This window comes from Clavelina lepadiformis, chromosome 5, assembly GCF_947623445.1.
Source record: "Clavelina lepadiformis chromosome 5, kaClaLepa1.1, whole genome shotgun sequence".
NCBI lineage: Eukaryota > Metazoa > Chordata > Ascidiacea > Aplousobranchia > Clavelinidae > Clavelina > Clavelina lepadiformis.
In genome coordinates this window covers 10,643,737-10,670,646 of record NC_135244.1, presented here as the reverse complement: position 1 = coordinate 10,670,646, position 26,910 = coordinate 10,643,737, and the positions used below count along the sequence as shown (strand labels likewise).

The 26,910-nt window shown below is 35.4% G+C and overlaps 3 protein-coding genes across 9 annotated transcripts; 1 reads left to right on the top strand and 2 right to left on the bottom strand.

The window, feature by feature from the left end:
- Window positions 1-428: 428 nt before the first annotated feature.
- On the bottom strand, window positions 429-3,632 carry LOC143461026 (uncharacterized). The gene is made up of 2 exons (XM_076958766.1): window positions 2,637-3,632; window positions 429-2,434 (listed from the first exon to the last, which is right to left on the bottom strand). The coding sequence occupies exons 1-2, from the start codon at window positions 3,091-3,093 to the stop codon at window positions 903-905; spliced, it is 1,989 nt and encodes a 662-aa protein (XP_076814881.1). The 5' UTR covers window positions 3,094-3,632; the 3' UTR covers window positions 429-902.
- Window positions 3,633-5,482: 1,850 nt separating this feature from the next.
- On the top strand, window positions 5,483-7,626 carry LOC143459555 (uncharacterized). Its single transcript, XM_076956767.1, has 5 exons — window positions 5,483-5,566; window positions 6,360-6,413; window positions 6,499-6,562; window positions 6,891-7,050; window positions 7,464-7,626. Exons 1-5 carry the CDS (start codon window positions 5,483-5,485, stop codon window positions 7,552-7,554), a joined length of 453 nt encoding a protein of 150 aa, XP_076812882.1. The 3' UTR covers window positions 7,555-7,626.
- A 4,002-nt stretch (window positions 7,627-11,628) lies between these two features.
- Window positions 11,629-25,781, bottom strand: LOC143460488 (enteropeptidase-like). 7 transcript variants are annotated; one of them, XM_076957991.1, is made up of 18 exons: window positions 25,283-25,781; window positions 23,174-23,245; window positions 21,147-21,280; window positions 19,550-19,639; window positions 18,603-18,735; window positions 18,365-18,478; window positions 17,434-17,495; window positions 16,658-16,809; window positions 15,170-15,277; window positions 14,886-15,028; window positions 14,652-14,806; window positions 14,367-14,514; window positions 14,082-14,209; window positions 13,900-13,980; window positions 13,683-13,806; window positions 13,380-13,505; window positions 13,082-13,198; window positions 11,629-12,852 (listed from the first exon to the last, which is right to left on the bottom strand). In XM_076957991.1, the coding sequence occupies exons 1-18, from the start codon at window positions 25,335-25,337 to the stop codon at window positions 12,704-12,706; spliced, it is 2,091 nt and encodes a 696-aa protein (XP_076814106.1). In that variant the 5' UTR covers window positions 25,338-25,781; the 3' UTR covers window positions 11,629-12,703. The 7 variants fall into 7 exon arrangements, with proteins under 7 accessions (XP_076814106.1, XP_076814109.1, XP_076814110.1 ...); XM_076957994.1 differs by having other exon boundaries at window positions 14,073-14,209; window positions 23,355-25,780; XM_076957995.1 differs by having other exon boundaries at window positions 14,073-14,209; window positions 23,863-25,780.
- Window positions 25,782-26,910: the final 1,129 nt, after the last annotated feature.

Below are 26,910 nucleotides of genomic sequence, written 5' to 3'. Positions count from 1 at the left end.
TCGCGCATAAATATAAGTTAGGCAAAGACTTGCGTTTCACTTTTATTTCTGTTGCAATATTTTTAATCTTAAATTTGAAGATAGTTAAGCCGCAAAAGTGCTGGTTGCTTTGAAGGTCATTAAAAACATTACGAGCAATAAACGTTGTTTTAACCTTACTTATAATATAGCACAGTCGTAACATGTAAGTATATGACGTTGCAGTTCATATACTGTATTCCGTAGTGCACGTTTGCACAGGTGATAAATAGTAAAATGAACTCAGTTTTCCTTTCATTGACATTCATGGAAATGTTTGCTCTTTAAAACACTTCCATTTTTTTGAATTTTTTCTTTATTTCTTAGCTCGTGCTCAAATAAGGCTTTTATGGTTTGCGTTCTGACTTCAATAGACAATTTTTACACTGCACTATTCGTTTTCTTTTTCGCCTTTATTATCATGAAATAACGAAAAAGAACGACAAAATAAACATGTCACAAAACATGATACCTTAGAAACAACAAAACAGAGAATTGACGTATATCACAGAGATAATTAATTGGAGTACGACGAGGTGCATGGTTTTTTGTGCTAATAATATTTGTAAATAATTTAATCTAATTTACACCTTTAAAAACGTCATATATGCAAATTGCAAATGTGTGGAATACTTTTTCTGAGTGACATTTCTCAAATGGGAAATACCAAGAAAAGAAAATATAGACCTATAACAGACTTACTACGCTTGCACATTAAAAATTCACTGCATAACCATAAAGAGTGGGCTACTATATGATTAAGTAATTGTAATCTCGCGCATCGCATTATGGCAGTATGACATCACACAAATGTTCGTTGCGTCTTTGAGCACTATCGTCGTTTGTGCAATACAGATTTCGGAATTTAACAATTCGTCATAACGTTATGTGGTTCGACCGAAACAGGGCCAGCCTGGTATCGAAGGAAGAAGATTTTCTGTTGAAAGAGCATTCATTTGCGGCGAAGATACTGCCATATGGGCAGATGAGAAACCTGATGATGCTGCAATGCCGGCAGTGATCATATTCCTTGCCATTGGGTTTTGATAAAAATTTGCCGCTATGTTCGAAGCAGGCAAATACGGTAATTGTATAGTTCCTTGCTGAGGAAAACCTGAATTAAAAACCGGTGACAACTTTCTTTGTAGCGCAGGTGGAACGGAATCCTGCGATGACGACGTTGAGGGAAAGTCTTGATCAGATGAAGGACCTTGCATATCAGCCGGTGAAGAACTACTACCTGCTTTTCCCATGTTAAATCTTGGGGTGGATGTAACCATTGGCTGCACTTCTCTACGAAATTGTTCTTTGGACTGCGCGTTTGAACTGTCACGAGGCGACGTTGCTTTTCCTTGCGGCGCAATATCCGGCGACAAGGAAGGGGCTGATGACTCATCCGTAGAAGGTAAATGGTGAAGAGGATTGCTTTCACTGGATGAGGGTCGCTCTTCCTCACGAGAGGAAAACTTCGTTTTACCAATCAAAGCTTCAATAGAAAATAAAGATTGTCCTTTCTTTTGAGACATACTCGCAGTACTGGAGCTTTGAAGTGATGCGATTTCAGGCAACACAAGATCAGCATGTTTTGAAATGATAGGACGAGACTGGTAATCTGGAGTGCAGGAAAAGCTTCCTGAGGGAGTTAGCAAAGGGTGTGGTGGTCGATATTGGGAAAATGGCGAAATACCAAAACCCAAAAGAGCTGCTTGCTGACTTGCTATTTCTTGTGTGGATATTAAGGGAACGTTCGGTGGCAAGGGATTCATATATGCGTAAGGATTACCCAGCGCAGCCATGAAAGCGGCTTGTTGCGCTGGTGATATTCCAAACGGCCGTCCATAAGGATTAGCACCGATACCGTTTATGGAAGCAGCCATCATGCGGTCTTGAAACACGTCGCGTTGCGGTCTTTTAAATCGCTTCCTTCGTCGAAGAAATGATCCATTGTCAAACATGTCTTCTGCATCTGGATCCATGGTCCAGTAATTGCCTTTGCCGGGATTTCCAGGTTCACGAGGAATCTTCACAAAGCAGTCGTTCAGAGAAAGATTGTGTCGAATGGAATTTTGCCAAGCTGGAAACTTTTCCTTGTAGTAAGGAAATCGATTCATAATAAACTCGCAGATTCCACTTAAAGTGAGTTTTTTCTCCGGAGATTGAAGAATGGACATTGTGATAAGCGCAATATAGGAGTACGGTGGCTTGACGTGCTTTTTGTCGCCTTTGTCCAAGGTATCGTGGTCGTTATCTGAACTAGTGATAGACGCAAAATCTTCGTTGTACTTGGCACCATCACTGTCATGATTCATTTCATTTTCACTCGGATTTCGAAGCGATGGTTCTGCGGTAGTTATAGTTTCACTCGAAAAAGGTGGAGAAACGGACGTTACATCCAATTCAACATCTTTACTAGCACCTATCGAACGAATTACTTTAGCATTAATTTTTAGCATAAGCTTTGTATTAAATAAAAAGCATAGCGCGTTTAAAACGCTTTTATAGAATATCAGTATATGTAAACAAAAACGTATATCTCAAAAAATGTTGTTAGGTAAGTGAGCTGTGCATTATAATGTATACCACATTTAAGAACTACAATCAAAGTAGGTTGTGCATACCTGGTACAATATTGGAATCCAGCGACGATGTTGGACCAGCCGTTATTACCTGGAGTTGTTGCATTGAGTTTTTCATAAATTGCATTGCAGACACTTCCCGAACGGCCGACTTTACAGCTACAGTTTTATCAGATTTTCTTCCAGACGTTGCACTCAGATTTAATGCCTCTTCATTCGACCTATCAGCAATGTTCTCTGGTGTAGAGTATAAATTTTGGTTTGACCGATGTTCCGCACCTTTTCTATGCCTTACAGAATCAGCAACACGCTCGAGTAAAATGGCGCTCGTCAGACCGTTTGGAGAAGACGACATCCCTTCCGTACAAACATCAACGTAGTCCGTTGTAGGTAAATCTTCCGTCATTGGATGATTCCGTCTTCGGTTGATGTTCAATATGCGGTGTTTCAAAAATTTCTCGTCGTCTGATGTGTGCGTGACGTATTTTTGCACGGTCATTATCAGTTCGGTTATACAAAGTGCTTCACTAGTCTTGCCGTAAAAATGGCTTCCACTACTATTGATATATCGTACGACAACAAAGTGACCCCAAGTAATGGCAAATAGATACGTGATCGGGGCAACGGCAATCGTCGCTGATGTGTACCGATTATTTCTTTAAACTCGTTGCTCAGAAACAGCTTTTCTAACAATTTTGCAAAATTTCACATAAATAACCCTGTGACAAACCAGACACGACAATTAATAACTAACGAAATGTGCCTTTATTAAAATTAATATACCAATAACAAATACAATTACTTTTAATACAAGTACTGTCACCACCACGATAATTTTCGTGAGACCTGTTACTGTCTGTGGAATTATTCCAATCGCGTCCGCGCTTTACTTAACTATGAACGAAAGAATATATCAACTGAATTGCAGTCATGTTTACATTTGCATGCAACTTCAGTTTGTAGCGTCGTAAATGCTACTTTATCATTACAATGTTTCTGTTCACTGACACACAAAAACATGCATTTAAGCGATATTTCATTCAATGAGATCACTTAGTTTTCGCTGACAACTTTGTCGCTAAACTGAATGAAGTAAACAAGGCAACTCTGCGTTAACTATATTGTGAAGGCGTTTAATTTCAACGCTGTACTTTTCATCCTTTTTGGTACTAGCTTCGAAACGTTTATTTAAATCTAATAAACAGAAATACAGTAGGCCTACTAGCCTACTGATACTGAATACTTAAATTTTAATTCATAAATTTATAACTTAGCTTTCACATATTAACACTTGTAAGATAGGACTAACATTAAGATGTAACGTACACTAACTGGATCTAGTTCTGTGGTGTTGGGCCTACTACCATCACCAAGCCATATGATGAAGACGTCAGAGTTTACTTCAGAATTTATACGCGAGACTTTTTTCGGGAATGCAAATAACAACTAACAAACAACCGAACTACCTTTTGATGACGGTTTAACGTTTGAAAACAAAGGTAAATACTCGTCTTGATTAAAACAGAAAGGCAGCAAAATTATCATTTAGTTAGTGCGAAAGCAAATACAGATAAAAAAACATCAAAAACCTATAGACTAACCGCTATCAAATATGTAATTTCGTTTATCGCACTGCTTAAGTTCTTATCATTAGCTACACTTCTGTAGAAAACTGGCGGACTTCAGAATGCCAAATAAATTGGTTGCTTAACCTAAGTCTATACATCATTAAACAGTAATAATAGCCTATATAGTTGTCTAAGGATACAGCCCACAGAAAATTTTTCTTTGTAAAGCTTACCGAATATGTTACTTTTAATGTCTCACGAATTCATCTGTGCTGTCTCCCACTATGCTATACGATATTTGCAATGACTATACAGTGTCGCTTCAGTAAATTGTTGGCCCGCGCCAGTAATGCTTTTTTCGCTATTGTTAATCCTGTGGACCGATTAAAGCAACGCGCAACGAGAGAGGTCGTATATTACAGAATCGCAAAAAGACCTTAGAAGTCAACACGTTTGGTGCTGGCAAGAGACTTTAATATTTGTTGGAGAAAGTTGTTAAATAGGTTAACAGTGAGGTCTGTAACGTAATATACATGCTTTTAACACCCTCAAACAACAATACGATCTTTGTGAAAATGTGACTAAAAGTTTCACTTACCTTAATTAAGCTGAAACATAAAAACTAAATAATGAGTGCGCAGAAAATTATCAAAAATCTCTATTTCACCATGGATGATAGGCTTTTCTTTTAGTAGAATATGTTAAGCGTTTTAAAATATTCATATTTAAGATCAAATAAAATCCATATGTCTTATGAAGTCCAAGACCTTTCTCCGATTGATCGATATCATGCATGCACGCGTTCAAAGTTACAAAAGATCAAAGCTTATTAATGATAATGTTTCAACATTCTACAAAGGAACAAGGCTAATGCTTGTCAACAACTCGTGTCGTCTTATCTCTCACGTGTTACAATCGCGTGTTTTGATGTGAATAGCGATCATGCTGCGTGTAACTAACTTGCTGAGAATCTGATAAGCGGAGATATAAATTATTTCTATTTAAACCCTACATAACCTCCTAACTTTCACTTTGACGTTTCAGAAAGGTTTATGTATTGTTTTATAATAGAAGATTGCGTTAAATTGTTTGACACCAGCATGCGCCACAAAGTCACAAGATTGTTTTGTTTATCCCAACCAATGGTAACCGCCTTTGGCGGCAAGTGTTTGATGACTGAGAGATTTATTGGATCACGCGCCTGACGTTTAGAATAAGCTCCCTGAAGCACACTACCACTCTTCGCGCATCTTTGAGTTTGGTAACTTTTTTATTATGAGGAATAGTCAGTTTACTTATCGTTGTCTCGATCGAAAATACATGAAACCCAGTTACAAAAATCTTGGTCGTTCTCTAGCAACGCAAACCTGGAAGGCGCCGTGGTGTGCTTGGCTACTGATTGTGGTAATTTTCAACGTAAATATATGTTGTTAAGGCGCCAAAATTATGGAACGTAAATATACTTGGTAAAAATATCTTCCGTAATTAAGGTTACATATACATTTTGCGTTGAACAACAAAAAAAGCTTGCTCAAGAAATGAATAAAAAAGTGAATGTGATCATTCCTACAAACAAATTCAAATACTGCAGAATATTTGCCAACGCAATAACAGCTTTTACATTTTTCTAGGATTGGTAACTATCAAGCGATGGTGACTCTGTTCGCAGAAACTTTGGTCCTAATGCGCTTGAAGTGCTCGATATTTTATTAAGAAACGTAGTCATGTGCGTCAAGTACGGTTAAAATTTTCACAACTCTCACCAGTATCAACATCTCTTTGCAAATGCAATTGTTGTTACTGATGTTGGTAATTGTATGTGAAGCATGTTGTCATTTCTTCTGGACTATATTAACAAAAGTTTAGTTAAAAACAAAGCTAAGAAGAATTTCCAAAAACAATTAAATTTTTACCCCCAAAGTCAAGCGTCTCGGAAAAACAACTATGTACTTTGTAACTCTTTTATAAACCGCTCGACTATCTATCTAAGTTAACTTATATTATCATTCTCAACATTAAGCATTTCTTGTTTATCTTGCTTGTTTTCTTCGAGCGTCTGTACGTTTGCGCATGAAATAGCCCACATTTAATAAAATGACAATGCTTATCGCCATCTGTGCTTTCTTTGAGGAGCTTTGAGAGCTTTGCTTTGAGACCATTAAGGTGGTGCCATCAACTACAATATTAACTTAATTAGACATACATATTTGACAACCATACTCGCTTAACTGAGCGCAGACGTTACGAAAGAGTACTTTAGCTTCCCAGCAGGAGTGTGTTTTTATTGCGCTGTAGAAAATATTTTCCTCAACGCCTCATATTTTACATGTTCATAGTTCTATACGATCACTGTTGGAATTTTAGTTGCTGGTATAAACCAATTTCTCATTATCGCCATACGTAAACCTTTAATACATGCGCTGTGAAGTGTAATGCAACTTCAATCACTGGTTTTAAAGTAGTATTTTTGAATTTTGGAAAACACGGCTCTGTTTCAACAAGCATTTGTGAAAGACGTCTCAACGAATAATTAGCGCATTGCTAATAAGTGAACGAACACAAGTGTGAATGTTTTCTCTTAAAAACTGTTTTCTTTAGTTGAATAAACTTTGCCAGCTAACAAAGCAGAAAAATAAAAACAAACCCATTCTGTACACAATGAGGCAAAGTGAGAAAGAGTAGATTACTAGATACACAAGAAGCTAACACCTGGCCTGGCGAAACATAGCACCACTGAGGGCTGATAAGCGTTATTTCAAAGAGCCAGCAAGAAAAGATTTGTGTCCTGTTCGAAATATGCGAGTGGCTGGACTGTGTGGGAAAAGTATTTTACCTTTCCGGCCGCGCGTCTCATTTGTCGAGTCTCCATTAAATGATTCAAGCAGCATGTAAGAATTGGTTAATTTTTCTTATTAAGTATCAACCAACCCCATTAAGATCACCTGTTCACATAAAACGAAAAGCAGTCAAGCACAAAGGGGCTGTAATTTTTTTGCTTAATGCTTCAGCTATAACGTCGTTCTACTTCAACATTTCGTTGGTCTGCTACTGCGATGTTTTTTAAACTGCTATTTAGTTCTAGAAAATATTTATAATAACTATAACGATATTTTACGTTCAGTGGAACAAAAATAGAAGTTATGACTCTATAAATATGATCTATATATGTATTCTTACTTCAAGTCAAATACTTTCAGTTACGCAGGACAATCGCATATGCAAAATTCATGACGTTGTATACATATTTCCCATCGAATTCTGCAGTAATTTGGAACTAATCAATTCGCATTACGTTTAACAGCCCTTTGGAGTGCATTCATCATTATGAGCTATTGTGGGAAGCGCTACATTGTATGATGCTACCAACATGTAAACAAGACGAGATACACTGAAGGCAACATGGGTAATTTTTACGCTAATTATATGCAAAAGCTTTATAGTAATCAATCATATTATCGCTTATGTATTTTGTATAATACCCATCGTGTATAATAACAAGTTAATTAATTTTGTCATACGTTTCTTTTTGCTATATATTGTTGTTACTATCTACTATAAAAACAAAATTCTTGTTACAAATTGTTTTGTGTATACATAGGATATAAAACTGCTTTTAAGCCTACATTTATTACTTCGAAAAATTCCAAAATTTATATAACCGATATATTATAAATACATTTATTATTTTAGTATATATTATACTATATTTGAAAATTCGCAAATTCAACCTATACTTTATAAGCTGTTTTATGGAGATCTTTCAAAAATCGATTATGGCGTAAAGAATCAAGGTTTAATAAAGAATTAGATTTATCAAAAGTGACGACAGATCCTAAAATTGTTATGTGTTATTACTTGGAAGCTTACTGATATCTATTACATCATCATCCCATTCTTACGATATGTTTGCAAAAATTACACACAAAGTTTTTGATGTTGTATGAAGTAAAGCACCCGTGAACCAAACGGATATATTTAGATAAACGTGTTCTGCTTACTATACACTAAGTAATAGATGGTAAATGTATTGTTTGTGAATACCGTGATTAAAACAAATCATTTTGCATTTCATCCGAAGAAATCAGCCCACTGCTTATATTTCCTTTCTCTATAACTATTTAATATACTGTATGTTTGTGGTTCTATCACGATATATGTCAACCGGATAGGTGATACGCGTAAAAAGATGTTTTACAAGGTGAGCTCTAAGTTATTGATATCACTTCAAACGGCCTACTACATGATATTGCCTACTGTATAAATAAAGCTTCAAAACTAATTTATGACAGCATATTGCTCGTTTTGATTAGGCTAGATGTCAGTCGTTAAAACCAACATTAAACCTTGAGATGGTACAGGAAATGACCTATGATAACTATGTCGGTAAATAAAAGCGTTGACAAAGCTCCTCTAGAATTTAAAGAATGAAAGGATGACGACAAACTTCTCTTGTTCGTGCGGTGATTTTAGGGGTTGTTTATTTGCTCCATAGATTTCCATTATGAAAGCAATTTTATCATGACGATTGCTGAGACGATTTATTGCTATACTTGATTGCTTTTGCATACGCTTTAATTTAAAAGCGGAAAAGGTAGATCTTGATGTGCGTTACCATCAGCGATCTCTGTCAAACAACAATAGGGATAAACTGACTGCTGGTATCTCATTACCGAAGTTGAATCTAGAGCTATATTGTTACAAGTGTGGCCACTTTGTTTTACAAGGGACTTTCCTTTGAATTGAGAACCTTGTTCACACGTCTCGTTTGTATTTGATCTTTAGCGAATAGTTCTACTAGTATCAAAGCCGCGTACAGTATTTCATGCAGTGTTACCATTTATCAGTTAACATATAGTCATAAAGTAACGGCAAGTTTTTAACTAATGTATTTCTATAATAGTGATACTATACTTCTATTACATATGATCCTAATCTGCGGAATTTTATGTGCATATGTTAAATCGTAAATGCATTTATATAGGTTGTCTATAATACAGTTTCTTGATCCTAAACGTGAGTTTGGTTCATTTTTACTTGTCTTAAATATATCATTGCAATTTAACATGCACACACAAATACTATACATACAAAAATTAGCCAAAATTCAAAAAACGTTAGTTTTTACTTTTTTCGGTAAAAAGCCTATAACTTTGCTGGATTGTTTAAAGACGGTAAGTAGTTTCTAAAGGTAAAAATGAGCTAGGCAAAATTAATTGAGCTGTAAAAAACTCAACACCGTCATAAGTTAACTGCGAGAGAAAACACAACTTTGTTGTTGCTTTTCCTGAAATCGTGGGAATTTGGCCATTTTTAAGTCAAAGATCTCCAAGTTTTGTCGCTTTTAATTTGGGAATTTCCATGTAACAATCGAAAAATGTAATTAATTTGGACATTTGATTCCTTTCGTATTTTATGTGGTCATGCGTGCTACCGTTCTTTAGAATTTTACCGGCTTCACCGTCGTGCGAACTATGAAAGACGATCCGGAGATTCATCCACGCGACTGTCTGCCTTGTGATGAAGACTTCCGCATTGCTATCTCAGTTAGACCTCTGTTTCAATTGTAAAATCCCGTAAGGTCCGTTTTTGGCGCCTAGTGACCTTAACACTACTAAGAGAAGTTTAATTTGAAGTAAGCTCTTAAATATTTATAAAGGTTGCGATTGCAGCCACAAGTCGTATCTGTTTAGTTGTAATAAGACTAGGATTTCGGTACTTTCCAAATTCATTTGGCGCCCCACCAATAATTGCGTAAATTGCTAGTTGGGGCAAGTTTTGTACATCACAGACATTTGCGTGTGCTGCGAGAAAATCAAGTGGCGATTTCCACTATTGCCATTTTATCTTGCCGAACATTGAAATCAAGAAAGATTTAAGGTATTCATGACTGGTTAATTTTTGCTTAACCCAGCTTTCACATGTTAATGAACAGAAACGACGAATAGCGCTTTTTGCTTCTTGCACTAATAGCACTTCCGTGTTTTAATTCTTGTATAAGAACACGATTCCCTACCATTTTCTTACATGTCGTGCTCTCTGGGTATAGGAATATCTCGGAATATGTCACAAATGGACTGCGAAAGTACACTACATGGTGACCGTCGATGTTGCCGAATGACCAGTGACATTTTGTTGTACAGGTAAAACAGCTGGTGTGTCCGTGATACTGTGTATACATGCATACTGCATGTTGACACCGTGTTACAAATCAGTTCGTATAGTTGATCTACATACAAGTGACAGTTGCATACAAAAATCATATTAAAAGTGATTGAATTCTACAAGTCTTTCCTAAAAATGCTTATTTAGGTGTTTCGCCCTATGGCCTGTGATATCAATTTAACGGATATTTGATTCCACTAACAAACTGGCTTAACAAAACAACAGTGCCACTTGTTGTAAGTCTTTGTTCGAAGGTGTGAAGTTAGAAAAATGTTTGTGTTTCCCAAAAGATCGAATTTCTATTATCCGTTCTTGTATGTGAACACACTCAAGATATTGTCAACGAATCATCTCAAGCAAATTATCACACTCATTTTGTCATTGTTTGCATTTACGAACAAATTTATAGTAAAAATTGCATACGGCGTCATAGAATTTCACGCATCCATTTTCTGTAAGTGTATTGTCTGAAATACTATGTGCTGTATGCGTCATTTGTAGCTGATGCATTTAATTTCTGTGAGAAAGCAACACTGTTTATTCAGTCAAACGTTAGTCTGGATCCGCTACTTCACATGATTGTTTAATAAAAACGAAGTGTCACTCAATTACGCGCAACAACTTCTGCAATATAACTATGCGAGTTTGTTTGCTTAAGCAAACAATGAAGCTTGCACGCATGCACAACGCTTGTGGTGTTACTTCAAGACAACCACCACGAAGGACAGCTAAGCGCACAAAGAATGTTTTATGTTTCAACTTGCCATCTGACCCGCGACGAAAGTTGGTGGCAAGTAACAGATATTTCTGCACGTCTTTGATTGTATTCTTGAACCTTGCGTCCTGGCCTCTGTCTTCACTGGCTTTTTTTGGGATCAAGTCATTATTAGATGGGCACTTGCCAAGAAAAACACAAATGACCCTGTAGCACTAATGCATTCACCCGTGTAAGCTGTGAGAAACCATACACATAATAAAAACTTGCTCTAAAACTCAGACTGATTATTATTATAGATCTGTTATAAAGTCATTCAATAAATTTTAAATTCAGAAATAAATATTTTTGCTAATGTTGCTAGAAAGACATGAAAAATCGGCATAAGCTACAAAAATGAGTTTTATTTTTCTCTCCCCGAATTGGGGTGCCGTTACATAACGACAATGAAGGTTATATCAGTACTTTTATTATATTTTATCAACTGTTTTTCTTCCTTTTTCATCATTTGCTATAGTCGGCATGTGTCTGTGAAGATGTACAAATAAGATAACATTAAAAACAAAATTTACGACGAAAGAAAACCTGCTTAAGTAAATTATTGTCGTATTTTTTATTCAAGAGTGAACAATATTTTCCAATGTAAGGGCACCATTGTGAATAATAGAATAATAGCAGCATTACTTATTATCTTGAGTATTGGTTGTACCTATGTTCTTTTACGTCACGCAATTCCTATGATATAATTATATGGACAAACATACACGCTGAATAAATATAACTTAAATCTTTGGCACAATTAAAAATACAGTATAGGACTGATAACCGTTAACAGCAGCGTTTTTGCCAAAGAGGAATGTCCTCTGTGGCCATTGACTAATACATTTTTCAAAATTAATAGGTATGCACGGAAACGGTAATATTATCGTATCCCAGTAACAATTTAAAACCATCACTAGAAACATTAGTGTATATATGTGCTTCCAAAACGGTCTACATTTTGCCTTCATAAAACGACATAAAAACGATAGTAAATAGTCAAGCAGCAAGGAAACTAGAAACACTGTATATAGAAAATTAAAAACTTCAGGTAAGATTTTTTTGTGTACTCCATTTTTTAACTTACCTAAATACAGATTATCGGGTCCTATCTGATATTTTGCAAAACAAAACTTTAAGTTATATAAAATGTTTGCCAAACTTATCATAAACTCTTTTCTCCATTTGTCTAAATATTATGCGTAAATATTTTCAAAACTATTTCGAAGCCATAAAATTTGTCTATATACGGGGTTCCGGCTGTCTTATGACTCCGTTAACGCAAACGCAAGGCTATATACTTTATTAAAACAGGTTTTATATATAGTATGTTGCCGAGTGACGAAATGTGCTACCAAAGTATTATACGTCACTATACACCGAACCCTAATTCTGTAATGATAAGCTCCGGTCCAAACGTGTGAGGTTATTTCACTCTTTCAAAGAATGACATTACTTTGCCCTCAATGAAATTGTTGCATTCAATTAATGCAGGCGTAGTTTTTATGACAATGCTTTGCTGATAGCAAACTTTGCCTGTATATGCATAGTAAGAATGTTACATAGTAAGAATATTAAACGAACAAATCAAAAAAAAAATCAAATTTATCAAGCAAAGAAAAATTTCATTGTACAAAATACTTGAACAATTCAGCAAAACTTAATCCGCAAAAAATGATGAAAAAGTTTTCAAAAAATGTTGAAGAAATTATGAGAGCTCCTGCAGTTGTAGCTTCAAAACTTGAAGAGCTTTCAGTGGTCAGCCCTTGCAAATCTATAAAATTAGAAACAAGCTTTTGGGTTGCTGGTACCACACTGTTCACCAACAGATATAAACTTCATAACTTGTTGTCACGCAAATTACGCATGGGATGGACTATAACATAAAATCTAATTAAAGCAACTTTTACAGGACGAAATTGTTGTTTTAATAAATCCAGCAGTGGCTTTGCTTTCTGAAATCAATACTTTTAACTATACGTTTGTTCTAAAATGAATCTTACCGTTGCACGTTACACCATCTCCAATACATCCGTTATCGCATGAACAAGAATAACTCCCAATAATATTTGTGCATGTAGCATTAATATGACACGGGCTCGCTACGCATTCATTGATGTCTGCAATAATTTTTCAATGGACAGATTTTCATATAATTTGACTTACAAATCAATCTTTTTTTTAAATTGTACTATTACCCAAGGATTGTTAAAATACCTATACAAAAAGTTTGATGAAGCGCTGTGTAGCGTCTCATACAGTGTTACAGAAAATATGCCGTTTATAAGCATTAACTTTTACCTTGACAGGTTGTGCCATTATGTGTTGTGAATCCATTAAGGCAAACGCATATAAAGCTTCCTTCAGTATTGACACATTTTTCCCGCAAAGTACAGTTATGAGCATATTCCTTACACTCATCATAATCTACAAAGTTTTTGCAAATTTTGGTAAATTCAAATCTCTTTAAACCTTGAGTTAAGCAAAAGGCAGTAAGTTAAAAATTGTGCTATTTGATTTTACAATAATTTAAATATCGATAATTCTTCCTGAACTAAACCATTTGAGCAGGAGAGGAGCTCTTGCTTTTATGCTGCATAATACCTTCAAAGCGCCAGCTTGCGGAAAAACCTTGAGAAGTGTTTGACTGATCAAAAAAGAATGTCACTCGAAGTTGATTAGATTGTGAAGTATATGTTGAACCCTCAGTTGAGGCTATGTAGATGTGCTAAATCACGTAAAAAAGTGAAAAAGTTGCCCAAGATAACATTTCACCTAATAATAACGAAAAGTTATTTTACAAAACTGTGATCGTTTCTACCTCATCCACTCCATCGGTGAGTACTAGTTGGATGTTCGAATTATGGTCGAGAGTGAAAAAGTTAAACAGTAGTTTGATAACCTTGGAAAAAATAACCAAACGTTCTAGTTTAAATTTATTTTTCGACATTTGAACATGAAATATCTTTAGGAAAATATTTTCTACAAAATTACTTGTCCTACGGGAGCGCTAATCGACCATTTGCAAAAACGTCCATTTCCATAATTGTTAGGGTGACTAGGAGAAGAAAAGTTTCCAAAAGATTCCAAATGACTTTCTCCTTCAGTGCACGCCTGAACCCATCGTATTTCTGAAAAATAACCAAGTTGTGATATAATGGCAAATTTATTGTCTATGTTTCAAAATGCAGCATTTTTGAAAAACGTTATAACTACTTAATTAATAGACCTGTGTAGCAGTACATTAAAGAGAAATTATGTTTATTTGCTGTTATTTTAATCACCAACCATTCATAATCCAGTTTCTGTACCACGAAACTCGTGTGTATACCCCAGGAAATTTTTCCGAAGCACAGCCATTACCAAAGGACGTAACACCCACTTGAAACCATGTGTTTTCATTAACTAAGCAAACCAACGGTCCTCCAGAATCTCCCTTTGAAATAATGAGATATCTTTGTATCCAAGCGAGTTGTATTAATACGAATACATATAAAAATATAGTAAACACCGGATCAGGAAAAAGTAACCATAATAATCATTGTGCCAATTTCGCTTATATAAAATATATACCTGGCAAGAATCTATTCCACCTTGACCTAAGACCCCAGCACACACTTGTGTTATATTAATCTCCTGGCTGTACGATGCGTTGCAATCGTTCAGGGAGACTAGTGGCACCCTAGCTTGGTACAAAACATCTGAACCTACTAAGTTATTGTTCGGATCTGTAAAAAATATTAAATGTATTTTACCAGTGTTTTATTTAAATTAAGTTACCAGTAAACACCAAGTAGGTTCACTTACAAATTGCTCCCCATCCCGTAACAACGCAAATTGTACCGGAAGAAGGTTCAATATCTGCTGATGAGAGACAGACTGGTCGTATAAAATCAGAATATTCAATGGATTTGTTCAATAGAACCAAGGCAACATCGTTGTAAAGCGACCTGCGTATACGAAAATTGTAGTTTCGCATCCAATAAATCAACTTTATCTAGCAAAAGAAATGTTTTAACGTTAATATAAGCCATAAGAGCTTATAGGTAGAAAGTATATAAATGCAACAAAAATCTTAATCTATATATTACGTGCGGCGATAATCGGGATGGAAAATAATCCTTAAAACCTCAGTCAATTCTTCTCCATAATTTCCGACCTTGTTGTGTCTCCCAAGAACGACCCGGAATGGTGAAAATCTGAATATATGTCTTATTGTACTAACTTTACAGGCCAAAAACACAAAATCAACTAGAACAAACACCTATTCTTTCATTTTTTGCCTGGTAATTGTCCAAAAACACATAGTCAATTGAGCAATTTAAGAATTTAAGTTTCGTTGGATCTATAAGCGTGCGCCGTAGAAACTAGGGTTGGGAATTTAGCCAATATTCTTTAGTCATTAGCTAGATGACATTAGCCGTTAGTAGGCGGATAGCTGCCATATAGTCGCTGAATGGCAAATCACATTGTTAAATACAGGTAAAAAGTACTGTTTATTCTTAAGAAGCATGATGATAATGGTTGTATTAGCAACGTATGTCATACTAGACTCCAAAATTTATCAAGGCAACAAAGTATTCAAGCATTAAAATGATTAACAGAACAACAAATTTCCATGAGTCGAAGGATAACCAAAAATTTTGCTCTAAATTCTCTCTTATACGTATACGTTTTCAGCTAATGGCTAACAAAATTTTTAGTGGCTAAGAGCTTTCAGCCGTTAGCGGCTGTTAGCCGGATAAATTTTCCGAGCCCTAGTAGAAACCTTTATGTCTCTACAGACAGCTTGCTGAGTTTAGCACAAGCGCAACTAATTGATGTTTAGTAAACATAACCAAAAATGTAGTTTTTAACTCTGCAAATATTCAGATAAAATCTCGACATATTACTTCTCATGATTGGCGAGAGTTCTGATTACAGGCCGCAACTCAAAGTCATCCTATAATTATCGGTAATGATTAAACAACTCATATTTAGTTGTCTTTAGTCCATGTGACAGGCATCAGGCCTTCATCATCAACAGTAGCTATACAATAGCTATACTTGAAAGCCTAGGACAACACATTGTTTTTTCGAAAGGATTGAGGTATGAAAAAGATTGCTCGTTTAAAGATTTTTCTAACTGTAAGCGAGTTATCATATATTTTGTAGGCATGCTTTATTTGTGAATTGCACTTCAACTGAACGAGTCTTCAATGTTTAAACTTACGTGATTTATTCTCTTTTCATCACATGTTAGTGCTATACAAGGGACGGATATATAAATCAAGGTTTCGAAAAAGCACTTGGTTTTTTAATCGTTTTATTTGCTTTGTGATACTTCTTGTACATACGTGGAAGTAGCTTGTTCCACCAGCACTGGTCACGAGTTATTGCTAATGCTAACCGCAGTTATTTTGAACTTTTTTTCTATGGAGCAATAACTAAGCCAACAGCCGTCATAAAATTTATGCCGTTTTTACCAAAATGTCAAAACACAGTCGATAAACCCCGCTGGACACGCAGGTCTCCCAGCTAATTAAGCATAATAAGTCAACTTTGATAAGTACTCAACAAATTACTGTCTACCAAATTACCTATCGTTAGCAGCGCAATGCGCTGCTGTTAATACAACACGATGGTGAATTAATGATCCTCCACAAAAGAAGTTTCCTTCGGTATCAACCAACATCACTTGCCAAGGCCATGATCCACGGCTAGCTTCATTTCCGCCGATAATTCTAGGATCCTATAAACATTTTCAAACTATATGCAAGATGTCTATACATAATATCATTTGAGACACCGCCAAGAACAAAATAAACTGGCGTTAAGTTGGATGCATGATCCTGTACAGTAATGTCCATGTTAAGCACGCAACTTGAATCTGAGCAGCTAGTTCGAACTTATCTGATAGATGCGTATACTCGGTAGTTTTATATTTCAGATTTTGCTCTCAAGCTAATTCTGAATCGAAGAAGAACGATGTTACTTTCTGTATTTTAAGCAACTTTACAATTAAGTCTTTGAAATTGAGGATTAGTTGTTACGTTCAGATGTATAGGCTACAAACTCAGGCAGGAAATGCTTATAGGATCATCTAAAAAACCAAACCGGTCACGACGAAAGCTAATTATAAAAATGTGTAAAATGTTCGTCAACGGAAATCCCAGCACCTAGAAACGGTGGACCTTAGCAACGAAAACTTGTATGTTTTACTGGGTGCATGGCTGCTTGCATAAGCCTTAAAGAATGGATAAAAAGTTATAGAGGTAACAGATAATAATCAAATTCTTTCGCAAATCGGAAATGAATACTGTACGTACTTAGCAGTACGGAGTACGCAGTTCAACCAAACACTACCGCCACTTACCCAGGTAAAATGAGGAGCCACTTGTTGTTTTCCACAGTCCGACATCGAACTGTACTTGTGAGCTGAAATACGTATAAACCGTAAATAAAAAGGTATTGTTGAGCTTTTTGTCCTTAAATTTGCTGTAGGGGCTAAGGAATCTTAAGTAACAAACTTCAAGAATCATGTAGATCATCTATAAAAGTTTTAGCATTTTTGTTGCATGTAATTCAAAGTATTTCAAGGGACGCACATGGGATGTTTACAATTATAGAATTCTGAATCCACGAGAACCGAGTCTCAAAAGACTCGAATCCAATTTTTGGCCTTTTACCGAATCCTAGGGGCCGATTAATAAATGGTTATGACGACTGTAATTACTTACGTCATTTATTTGTGTCGCTGTTTGCGTATGATTACGGGTTTCAGAAGCCAGGTCAGTCATGAGTCATATAGCCTATTACCCACTAGTACTGGGAATTTTTTGTTACTATACTGTTGCTATCCGAGCATGTTTAACGTCATGTCAGTACGTTATCTTTAACGTATAAACCGTTGTACTCAGTGACTATACTAATGATGTTTGTAATGAAAACTGTAATAAATGTTTGTAACACATTTATTGTGACTTATTCTGTCATAATAAATGTGCCGTTAAACTACTTGTGTGATGTTTGACATGTTTGGCTGATTTACGGTAAGATTATTGATAGAATATAGGATTTGAAATTTTGGATTCGGGATAAACTATTTTAGATCATGCTGTAAAGTTAACTATCCTCTATTGTAGATCCTTATATAGGCGTACTTCTGGATGACCGATATCGTGTAATGGAGTTTGTGCTAATGTCGTTTGTTGCTGTTGTTGTTGGTTAATCCCTTCCTAACACGTAAGTCGCGAGTATATAATCAATTTATTTTTGTTTGCTTCTACATCAGTACCAATACATACCACACTCTATTTCGTCACTGTTGTCGCGCGGACAATCTTTCACGCCGTTGCATTTGTCATTGAAGTTAACACAAGATCCGTTCCAGCACGTAAATTCCGTTTCAAAACATCGCGCTGTAGAACTCATAGCATTAATAGCCTATAATGTAAATGTAAACGGAAGGCTAATGTCGTTTCAGAGTACCCAACAGAAAGTTTTCATCAAAATCCAGGAATTGCGGCTTACCATATATCTTACCTTTGAATTCATAACCAATTAGGAAACCTTTTGAGGTTTTGCTAAGATCTGTCCTAAAAATTATTTGTACGTAACTTGACGATGAAGCAAAATTTATCGGAACTCTGTTGCCGCAGAATTTACTTCCAGTGTACTGCAATATTTAAATCAGTGGTTTTTGATTTTTTTAGAGCTTGCAAAATTTTAAACATTTTAAACAAGTCTATATAGGCTACCCGCTTTACCTTGTTTCAAAACAAATATATAGGTTGTAATATTTAAAGCTTTGCATGCAATTCTTATGGTTTTATCCAACCAAAACTGCGTAAAACTGAGTACTAAACTGCTTTTGTATATATTACAGTATAACTTGCTAAGTAAAAGGAAAATAACCTGTAAGCTACCAATATAATCCATGGACGACAATTTAGAAACACCGTATACAGAAAGTTTGTAACGCCGTATATCCTTGTAATGATAAATTGCCCCTTTTTTGAGCTTCTAACTAGTGTAGTTTTACATGATCTTAACCTCTGAATTTGAAATGTTGATTTGTAAACCACTCTACTGACAATTAACAACATTGTTTGTGTTGTAAGAAAGTGGAAATAGTTACGCCTATTTAGGCTATTTTATGCTTTGCGAAGAACAGGCCTATGATATTATAGGCAAACAACGCTTTAAGTGCTAAAATTGATAGCGTGTCATTACGGTAGGTAATGAAACAAAATATGAATACTATATTACGTAAGGCGATTGCAAACTGTATTGAAACTTTGAGGGCTTTTTCTTTGGAAACTCTCACTACAAAAGTATTCATGGCCTTGAAAGCTCTTTTCTCCTTACAGGGGCTGAAAATTGGTATACTATATTTGATTCGTATTAGTACAACGTGACATGATATATCATTTTAACCGTATCACAAAATAATGTAGCATATAGTGCAAAAGTATAGAAAATGTACTCACTTCTATAGTACCATCAAACACCTGTAGAAAATCATACTGGCATTCACTGCCCTCTTCCAAGGCCGACTCATAGAAATTAACCTCAATGAACTATATAAAAACACATAACGTAATTAGGCCTACTTAACTTACTCTTTTATCCAAACAATAGGCATAGGCGCCCGCAGCGAATACGCACGGTACGAACGTGCGCAGCTGTTTTCTGAATTATGCTTATTAGACTTGAGAAGTTTCAAGCTGTTAGCGTGTTGGTTTCAGTGTCATGTTTATCGCCGCTGAAGTGATAATTCATTCGTAATTTCAATTACCATATTTGTAGGTCTATACAACTTTTATCACATGTACGTTATTCCTTTTACGTCATTGATTTATTCTTGCTTACCTAAGCAAAAAAATTGTTATTTAATCAACAGAGGTTTTGCTGCGTAATAATGCTTAATAATTTAAACCACTAGCGTATAGGTGGCTCATTGGGCCATGAACCCCTCACGAACCCAAGTTTTGGGGGCTATAGGCCTGTTTACGTTGGTATGCGACAACCTTTTGGTTTTCACTTGTAGGGAATCGTAAAGTAGGAGAGTATGCGAAAATTGTTGTAAACGGCGTTTCTAATTTGTCCACTACAAATTGGCAGCTATTGTACGTAAAATATGAGAATACATTTTATTTTGAGACGTTATAAAGCGTTTTTCAAGCAAAAAACCCAATTTTTTGTTTTTGTGTATATAGTAATATTTTACCGTTGTATCACTTGTGACCCTTTATCGTTTTTAGCAAATTGTAGATACACGTACACGTTTTCCTTTATTCCCTACAACTCTTCCCCGAAGCATATCACCCTACCCGCGAATTCTTATTTCGGTGATTAAATAATTATATTTATGGTAGATTTCATGATGGTTTGGTGACCAAGGGTTGACTGGTCCTTCTACGTTTTGGTTTTATGTAAGAAGGACGTTTGTTTTTATTGACGGTGAAGCAAATACCTTTGTTTTTATTCTACACATGCTCGAGTTAAGAAATTATATGTGATTACAAAGCGAGAAGAGCATAGGTGGGCGAATTGACTAGCCGTAAGAGCGGGAAGTTTCCCGGTTAAAGAAAATCTTGGTTACACAAGCAGGGAATTCGATAAAGCAAATGGATATTTAACAAGCAAAAGGTAACGTTGAAACGATTACAGGCCCTACGCAACACAAGCTTTGTTTATCAAAATAACTAGGCTGATCTTTGCAAAACATAAAATAGGCGAGTTACAAAATTGTTGTAAACAATGTAAACGTCTGCTGTAAATTGTGTAGCTGTTAGAATGAATGTGAGAATTCATTCGCTTTTAAAACGTTTTTTAAGACGTAAAGAGGCAAAATATTTGGCGGGGTTGATCACCCCCGAAATTTCAAACAAAACTTTCAAGAAAACCTCAACGCCCCTGGACAGAAGGTTAATGTATAGCCTATATATCGCGTTACGTATCGTTACTGATATAAAACAATTTAGTGCGTACCATTTGGAAGTATTCTACGGGCGCCCTTGATAGGCTCTACACTAAGAGTGATATATTCATATATTATTCGCTTAAATGATACTATACCGATACCTTGTCGGTACTTGCTGTAATAGTCCAGTTGCAAATCAGATTATTGTCATAATTTCTGGGAAAATTTGGAGATGAAATTAGTCCTGATTCATCGTCTAATATAACACCGCCGCTACAAGCATCCCCTGTTAACTCTATAAAAAAATTACATTAAAATTGCACATATAGTACACGGTTTCACTTTGAATTTTCTCACTTTGCCGAATGTACAATTGCATGCACTAAATACAATGATGTTTTAAGTTTCCGCTTCAAACTTTCTTTGTCAACAATGTAATCACTTACCAAAGTAGCATTACAGTATTATAACTAGGGCGATTATTTTTTGACTTGTCAAAAAACGTCAAAAATTTGTCAAATTTACAGCGACAGGTCAAAAATTGTCAAATTTTTTTACAAAGTCAAAATTGTTTACAAACTGCATTGTCGTGGTGTCATAGAGGTTGCACTTTAGGTGAACTTGTCATTTTACATTGTACACCTTGTAGCCTACTTTATACTGTTGTAAATGGCCCATTGTCTACTTATTATGAATCAGCTCTTGCTTCGGTTTTGCTTTAGATACTTCATGTATCTTTAGTTTAGACAAATGTATTGAACAGTTTTTGTTGTGTCTTAGTTGCAGTTTTTTTGGCATTGATTTGTAATTAGCTCATTTCCCTTTTCAGAATAGGCTAGGTCTGTGTTCAAATTTTTGCCCTTCTTTACTAAAATAATTTTAACTTTTTGAACAATAATGCGTAATTTAACTATTTGAGTTCTTCATACGTCAAAATTTGTCAAAAAAAAGTTTTTTAATGTCAAAATTTGTCAAATTTTTCAATTTTTAGGTCAAAAACTTTCGTTTTTTAGATCAAAAAATAATCGCCCTAATTATAACCTACTTTTTTATATCTCCTGATGTTGGAAGCAAGTATGAAGCAAAATGTTTTACGTACAACGTAGCCTACAAGTTATCAAAAATGATATAGCTATAAAACTTTATCAACTCATCACGTTACTATGTTTCAGAAATATCATAAATCCAAAAAGATTTTTATCCTATTAAACTAGGCCTAGTGTGACGCATAAAATATCAATCTTAGTTTTATTTAACTACGTTTTGTTGTAATCTAGCTAACAACTTTTCTTCACAGACATACATTTGTTGCAATTATCTAAAGGTAACAAACCACAATTAGATCAATGTCAACAACATTATAAATGGATTCAGCAAAATAGGAACGTCTATAACAAAAGTTTTTCGCCGAAGTTTTAGCCAGTGTATCTTTTTACTTCATAAGGCATCCCATAGTCATGGGTCAGCAATCTTAAGCATTGAAAGAGCCATTTGGTCTCGTTTCCGCCAAACTAAAACCTACTCTGAGCCACAACACCTAATTGACTACTTAAAACAAAAAGCCTAACGCTACATATATAATTCGAACTAATGCTTTACAGTTACACGTAAAAACTTCAGTAGTTACCCTCACAAAATTCTCACTACAATGATGACAATCAGCATTGCCACCAAACGAAGACCAATATCCAAGACATGCGACCTCGAACAAAAAAAAACTTGGGACCACGTGAGTGGCAGCAGTCATGCGTATTATGCCCGCGAAAATCACTGGGTAGTATTTATATAAGATTTTCCACATCCGAATAAAACATTCTGAATAATAATTAATCAGAAAAACGCATTAAGTTATTACATTGTGACACTAACAAACACCATTATTAATTCACATCAAGTTTTCCTAAATGAGCTATTTGGCTCTGAGTCGCGGGAGCCAGAGCACAGAGATGAAAGAGCTGCGGGTTGCCGACCAGCTATGCCATAATTTATGTCTAAACTCTTGTTTTACTGACTATAAACGTCAAGATAACGCCTAGCCTAACATTTGCGTAAATTTCCATCCAAAAAAGATGACTAGCCAACTACTGAAGATACGCTTTTTAGATGCGAAGTGTAGGATTATGGCGCTTGTTCTAAATAAATTTTTTTTCAGCAAATTTGATTTTCAATCGCGATATTAATATAATACCTTGGCCTTGTGCGAGGAGCACTATGGAAAAGAAATTCAAAGAAGCAGCCAAAGCAAAGACGTCTTTCATATCTGAAAGGAAAAAAATTACAAAAGTTCAAAATTGTTTAGTCTACTAAAATTAATTACACAATACCCTGCCCACGTATATACGCCTACAGGATACGGTTAGTGACTCTACCTGCAATGGCGGATTAGGAGGGTGGCAGCAGAGCGGGTCCCCGAATTTTAGGAAACCCGTGAGTTAAAAAATACGTATACTTACGTATAAAATACGGCAGAAATTACTTAATTTTGGTGTTAAATAGAGTTCGTCTGAGGTCTGAGTTCATTACAAGAAAATTAACGTCTGACGTTTTATTATATCTGTCCGTTCTCATGACATTACTACAGCGACGTAGTGTCTATTATCGTACATAGTACGCTATGTCTATTTCACCAAATCAGTTAGGTGCTGCACACATTCTAACGTCGATTTGCATGAATTCATTCACAAGTTGTCATGGTTTGATATTCGGTGAAGATATGACGTCACAACCACTTTTTTGATTCTAAACAAGTTTTTCTTATAACTTGGGGCTTGGCTAAATTTTGGTAAATTGTGAGAAATAAAATTTAACGAAGAAATGTGTAATCACTTTTTTGCAATTTTCGTATTGAAATTGAGCGAGAATGCAAATGTAGCCTACCTGTTCAGTAGCATATACCAAAGAGGAGGGCCACTTCCCTTCATGAACCCAAATATTTTAAATGCCCCCAAGAACCAAATGTTTGAGGGCCATAGGCTTTTTCGCATCTTTTTTTCCTTTCGTTCATCACATTCCCTTGTTTGCGACCACTTATCGGTCATAAGATAACTGAAAAATTCGTTCAACATGCCGATATACGGCGTTTCAAGATTGTTTTATGCGTCGTTCTGAGATAGCATTATAAATAGCTAGCTTTTGTATGTATAAATATGATATTATCTAGAAAAGTTCATTTCGAAGCGTTCTAAAGCCGTTATTGCGACATAAACACTAAAAATGTTTGCACATTGTGCATTTTGTAGAGGCGCGAGGTGGGCAAATGCTGGAATTTTAGACTCAGTTTTTAAAACGTTTGTCTGCCCCTTGGTTTAAACGCAATCCTATATCTTTGCCATTGATGGTGGGGCGTACAATTTTTTTGAAAGCAAAAGTGGGGTCTGGGACAAAAGAGGTTGAAAAACACTGTTCTGAACAAATTCATTAATTGCAATTTACCCAGTTATTCTTAAAATGGTAATGTTATAACTTATAACTAGCCAAATTAACATCGGTAATTTTGCCCCAAAACATAAAAAATTTTTCGAATTTGTAAACTAATTATAAACATCTTTGCGATTCAAGCCACCTAAAACTTTTCCCCATCAAAAGAATAACTTTTTGGCAAAAAGCTTGAAGATTTAAAAGCTGCTATATTGGCAACTTAAGCTTCGGGGTTTAACCATGTTTAATTGAGGTTAATTCTGGAGCTAAAGCCGTTAACAACTTAACATATATCCTTTGGATGACGTATGGTTTATTAACTGTACTTAAACGCCATATATAGGTTCCTGCTTTTAAACAAAATATCTTTTTTATTGTTCAAAATCACTTCCCCAAGAACATGATGACGAATCAGTTTTTACTGTTTTAGAACTAGCAACTAACCGCAGCATTTGAGCATTAATAAAACCTCGTGCCAAGTTGGAACAATGTTGGATTTGTGGGAATACTAATAATAGGTTTTGATGTTTCTGGAAATCCGTATCTGCTGATATTCAACCAAAATAACTAATGGCGAGCAAACGAACAATACATAAAAATTGTCACATTGTTGGTAAATTAAAGAAATCTGTTTTTTTGTTTGCCGAAACAAAACTAAAGACGTAGAACTAAAGGTTTTAGGAGGAATAAGTTGTTTTGTGCCAATTTCACACGAAAAGCATTTCGAAACTTCTGGTGTCATTAAATCCACAATGAGAGATCGTTGGTAAAAATTTATATACATGTAACGCAATATAAAATTACTTAGTAAGGTATTACTGATATACCGACAGTTTTTTGCCAAAAGAGCCCCTAATTCAAATTTAGCCATGGGCCTCACCCGCAGTCATCCGCCCCTGACTGTATGGCAAACCTTCATGAAGTTTTAAACTCATATGACCTTCTCATATACTGTATAAACTAACAATAACAAAACAACTTAAATTGGATCTAAGAACCTACTAATCAGAAACTAATCTAAAGCAGATCACATGAATTACATACCCTAAGCCTATAGGCTACTATAAAAAAATAAAAAATCCCCAGTAAACGTTGTAAGTCTGAAGTAACTTGTCTTGTTGTTTTCCTCTACCTACTGTAACTCCAGTATACTAGAATTTTCTGAGGGGTCTTCATTCAATAGAAAAACATTTTTTCTATTGATGTAAATACTACTATTAAACGTAAATACTACGAAATGTATGGTTTTAAACTCAACTGCTATATGTGAACTATGCTCTAAGCTTAGAAAGTAATCTTATAGTTATTGGGAAAATATACTTTGAGACTCTTTTGTTGCATTACGTTTAAGACGTGGTTAATCATTTATAAGAGAATGGAATTACTCATCCAATTCAAAAGGTTAAAGAGAAAACTTCATCAGTTAAGATTCAACGTTTTTCTGAACATGCTTGGCCTTGTGCTTAGGCTGGCATCACATGGTTAATCAACCAAAACGTTTGTATTTGTACTTATCGTATACAGATCAAGTTTTAGACATTTTAGTGCTATTACAAGCAAAACTAAAGCCGTCGCCAGTCAACAGCGCTTTCCATTTTAATTCTAAAGTTTAAAAGTCGGATACATCTTAAGTTTATATCAGTAATCAATTAGAAATGCAAGTACCTACAGTATAGGCCTCTTTTTGTTGTTATATGCTTGTTTTTATAAGTGGCCGCGTAAGCTTATGGGCATTTCAGCAAAAATATCAAAATGGCACAACTTACCTACCGCATGGGGTGAGATGATCCAAAAGGGTAGGTAAAGTGAGCCGATATTTTGTAGATGAAGGTAAGTTGAGCAACTCTCATTAGATCAACAATTAACATTTAGCAAAAATTTTTTATTAACAATGAATTAAAAATTACAACAAATAACAACAACAAACAATGAAATATCACACAGACACAATTAAACGTCAAGTGTCTTTCAGCTCAATCAATGTACATTGAATCTTTAAAAATCGAAGGCAAAACAATATTGTTCCACTTCGGGCTGTTCCCCCAAGCAGTTGCGGACGTGGCAATGGAATTAGGCCTATTACGTCAGTTTTTGGAAATGAACATTGAACACTCGTCTCCATCTTGGTAGGCAAATGTGTCTTTCTGCAAATGCTCGTCCCACCGTTTTCTTTTCATAAATCTGACTACAAAATTAATTTCATCCACATTATCAACAACTCCTACGTAGTGTCGTATTGTGGAACTGTTACTGCTCTTGAATTTGAACAACACAAACTCACCTACATTACACGACATATCTAGGTCATTGTCACTATAGTATCTATCAGTTCCACTGCATCGTCACTTTCTTGTTCCTACTGCTCCAGCTGTCGCGCCATTTAAAAATGAGTTTTTGTATCTTATTCGAGGAAATATCAACATTGGAGGAACAGAGTTTCCATTTACACTAATAGCGCAAATAACTTTCACCAGCTCTCCTCTTTCGGCTGATGTTACAGCTTCCACC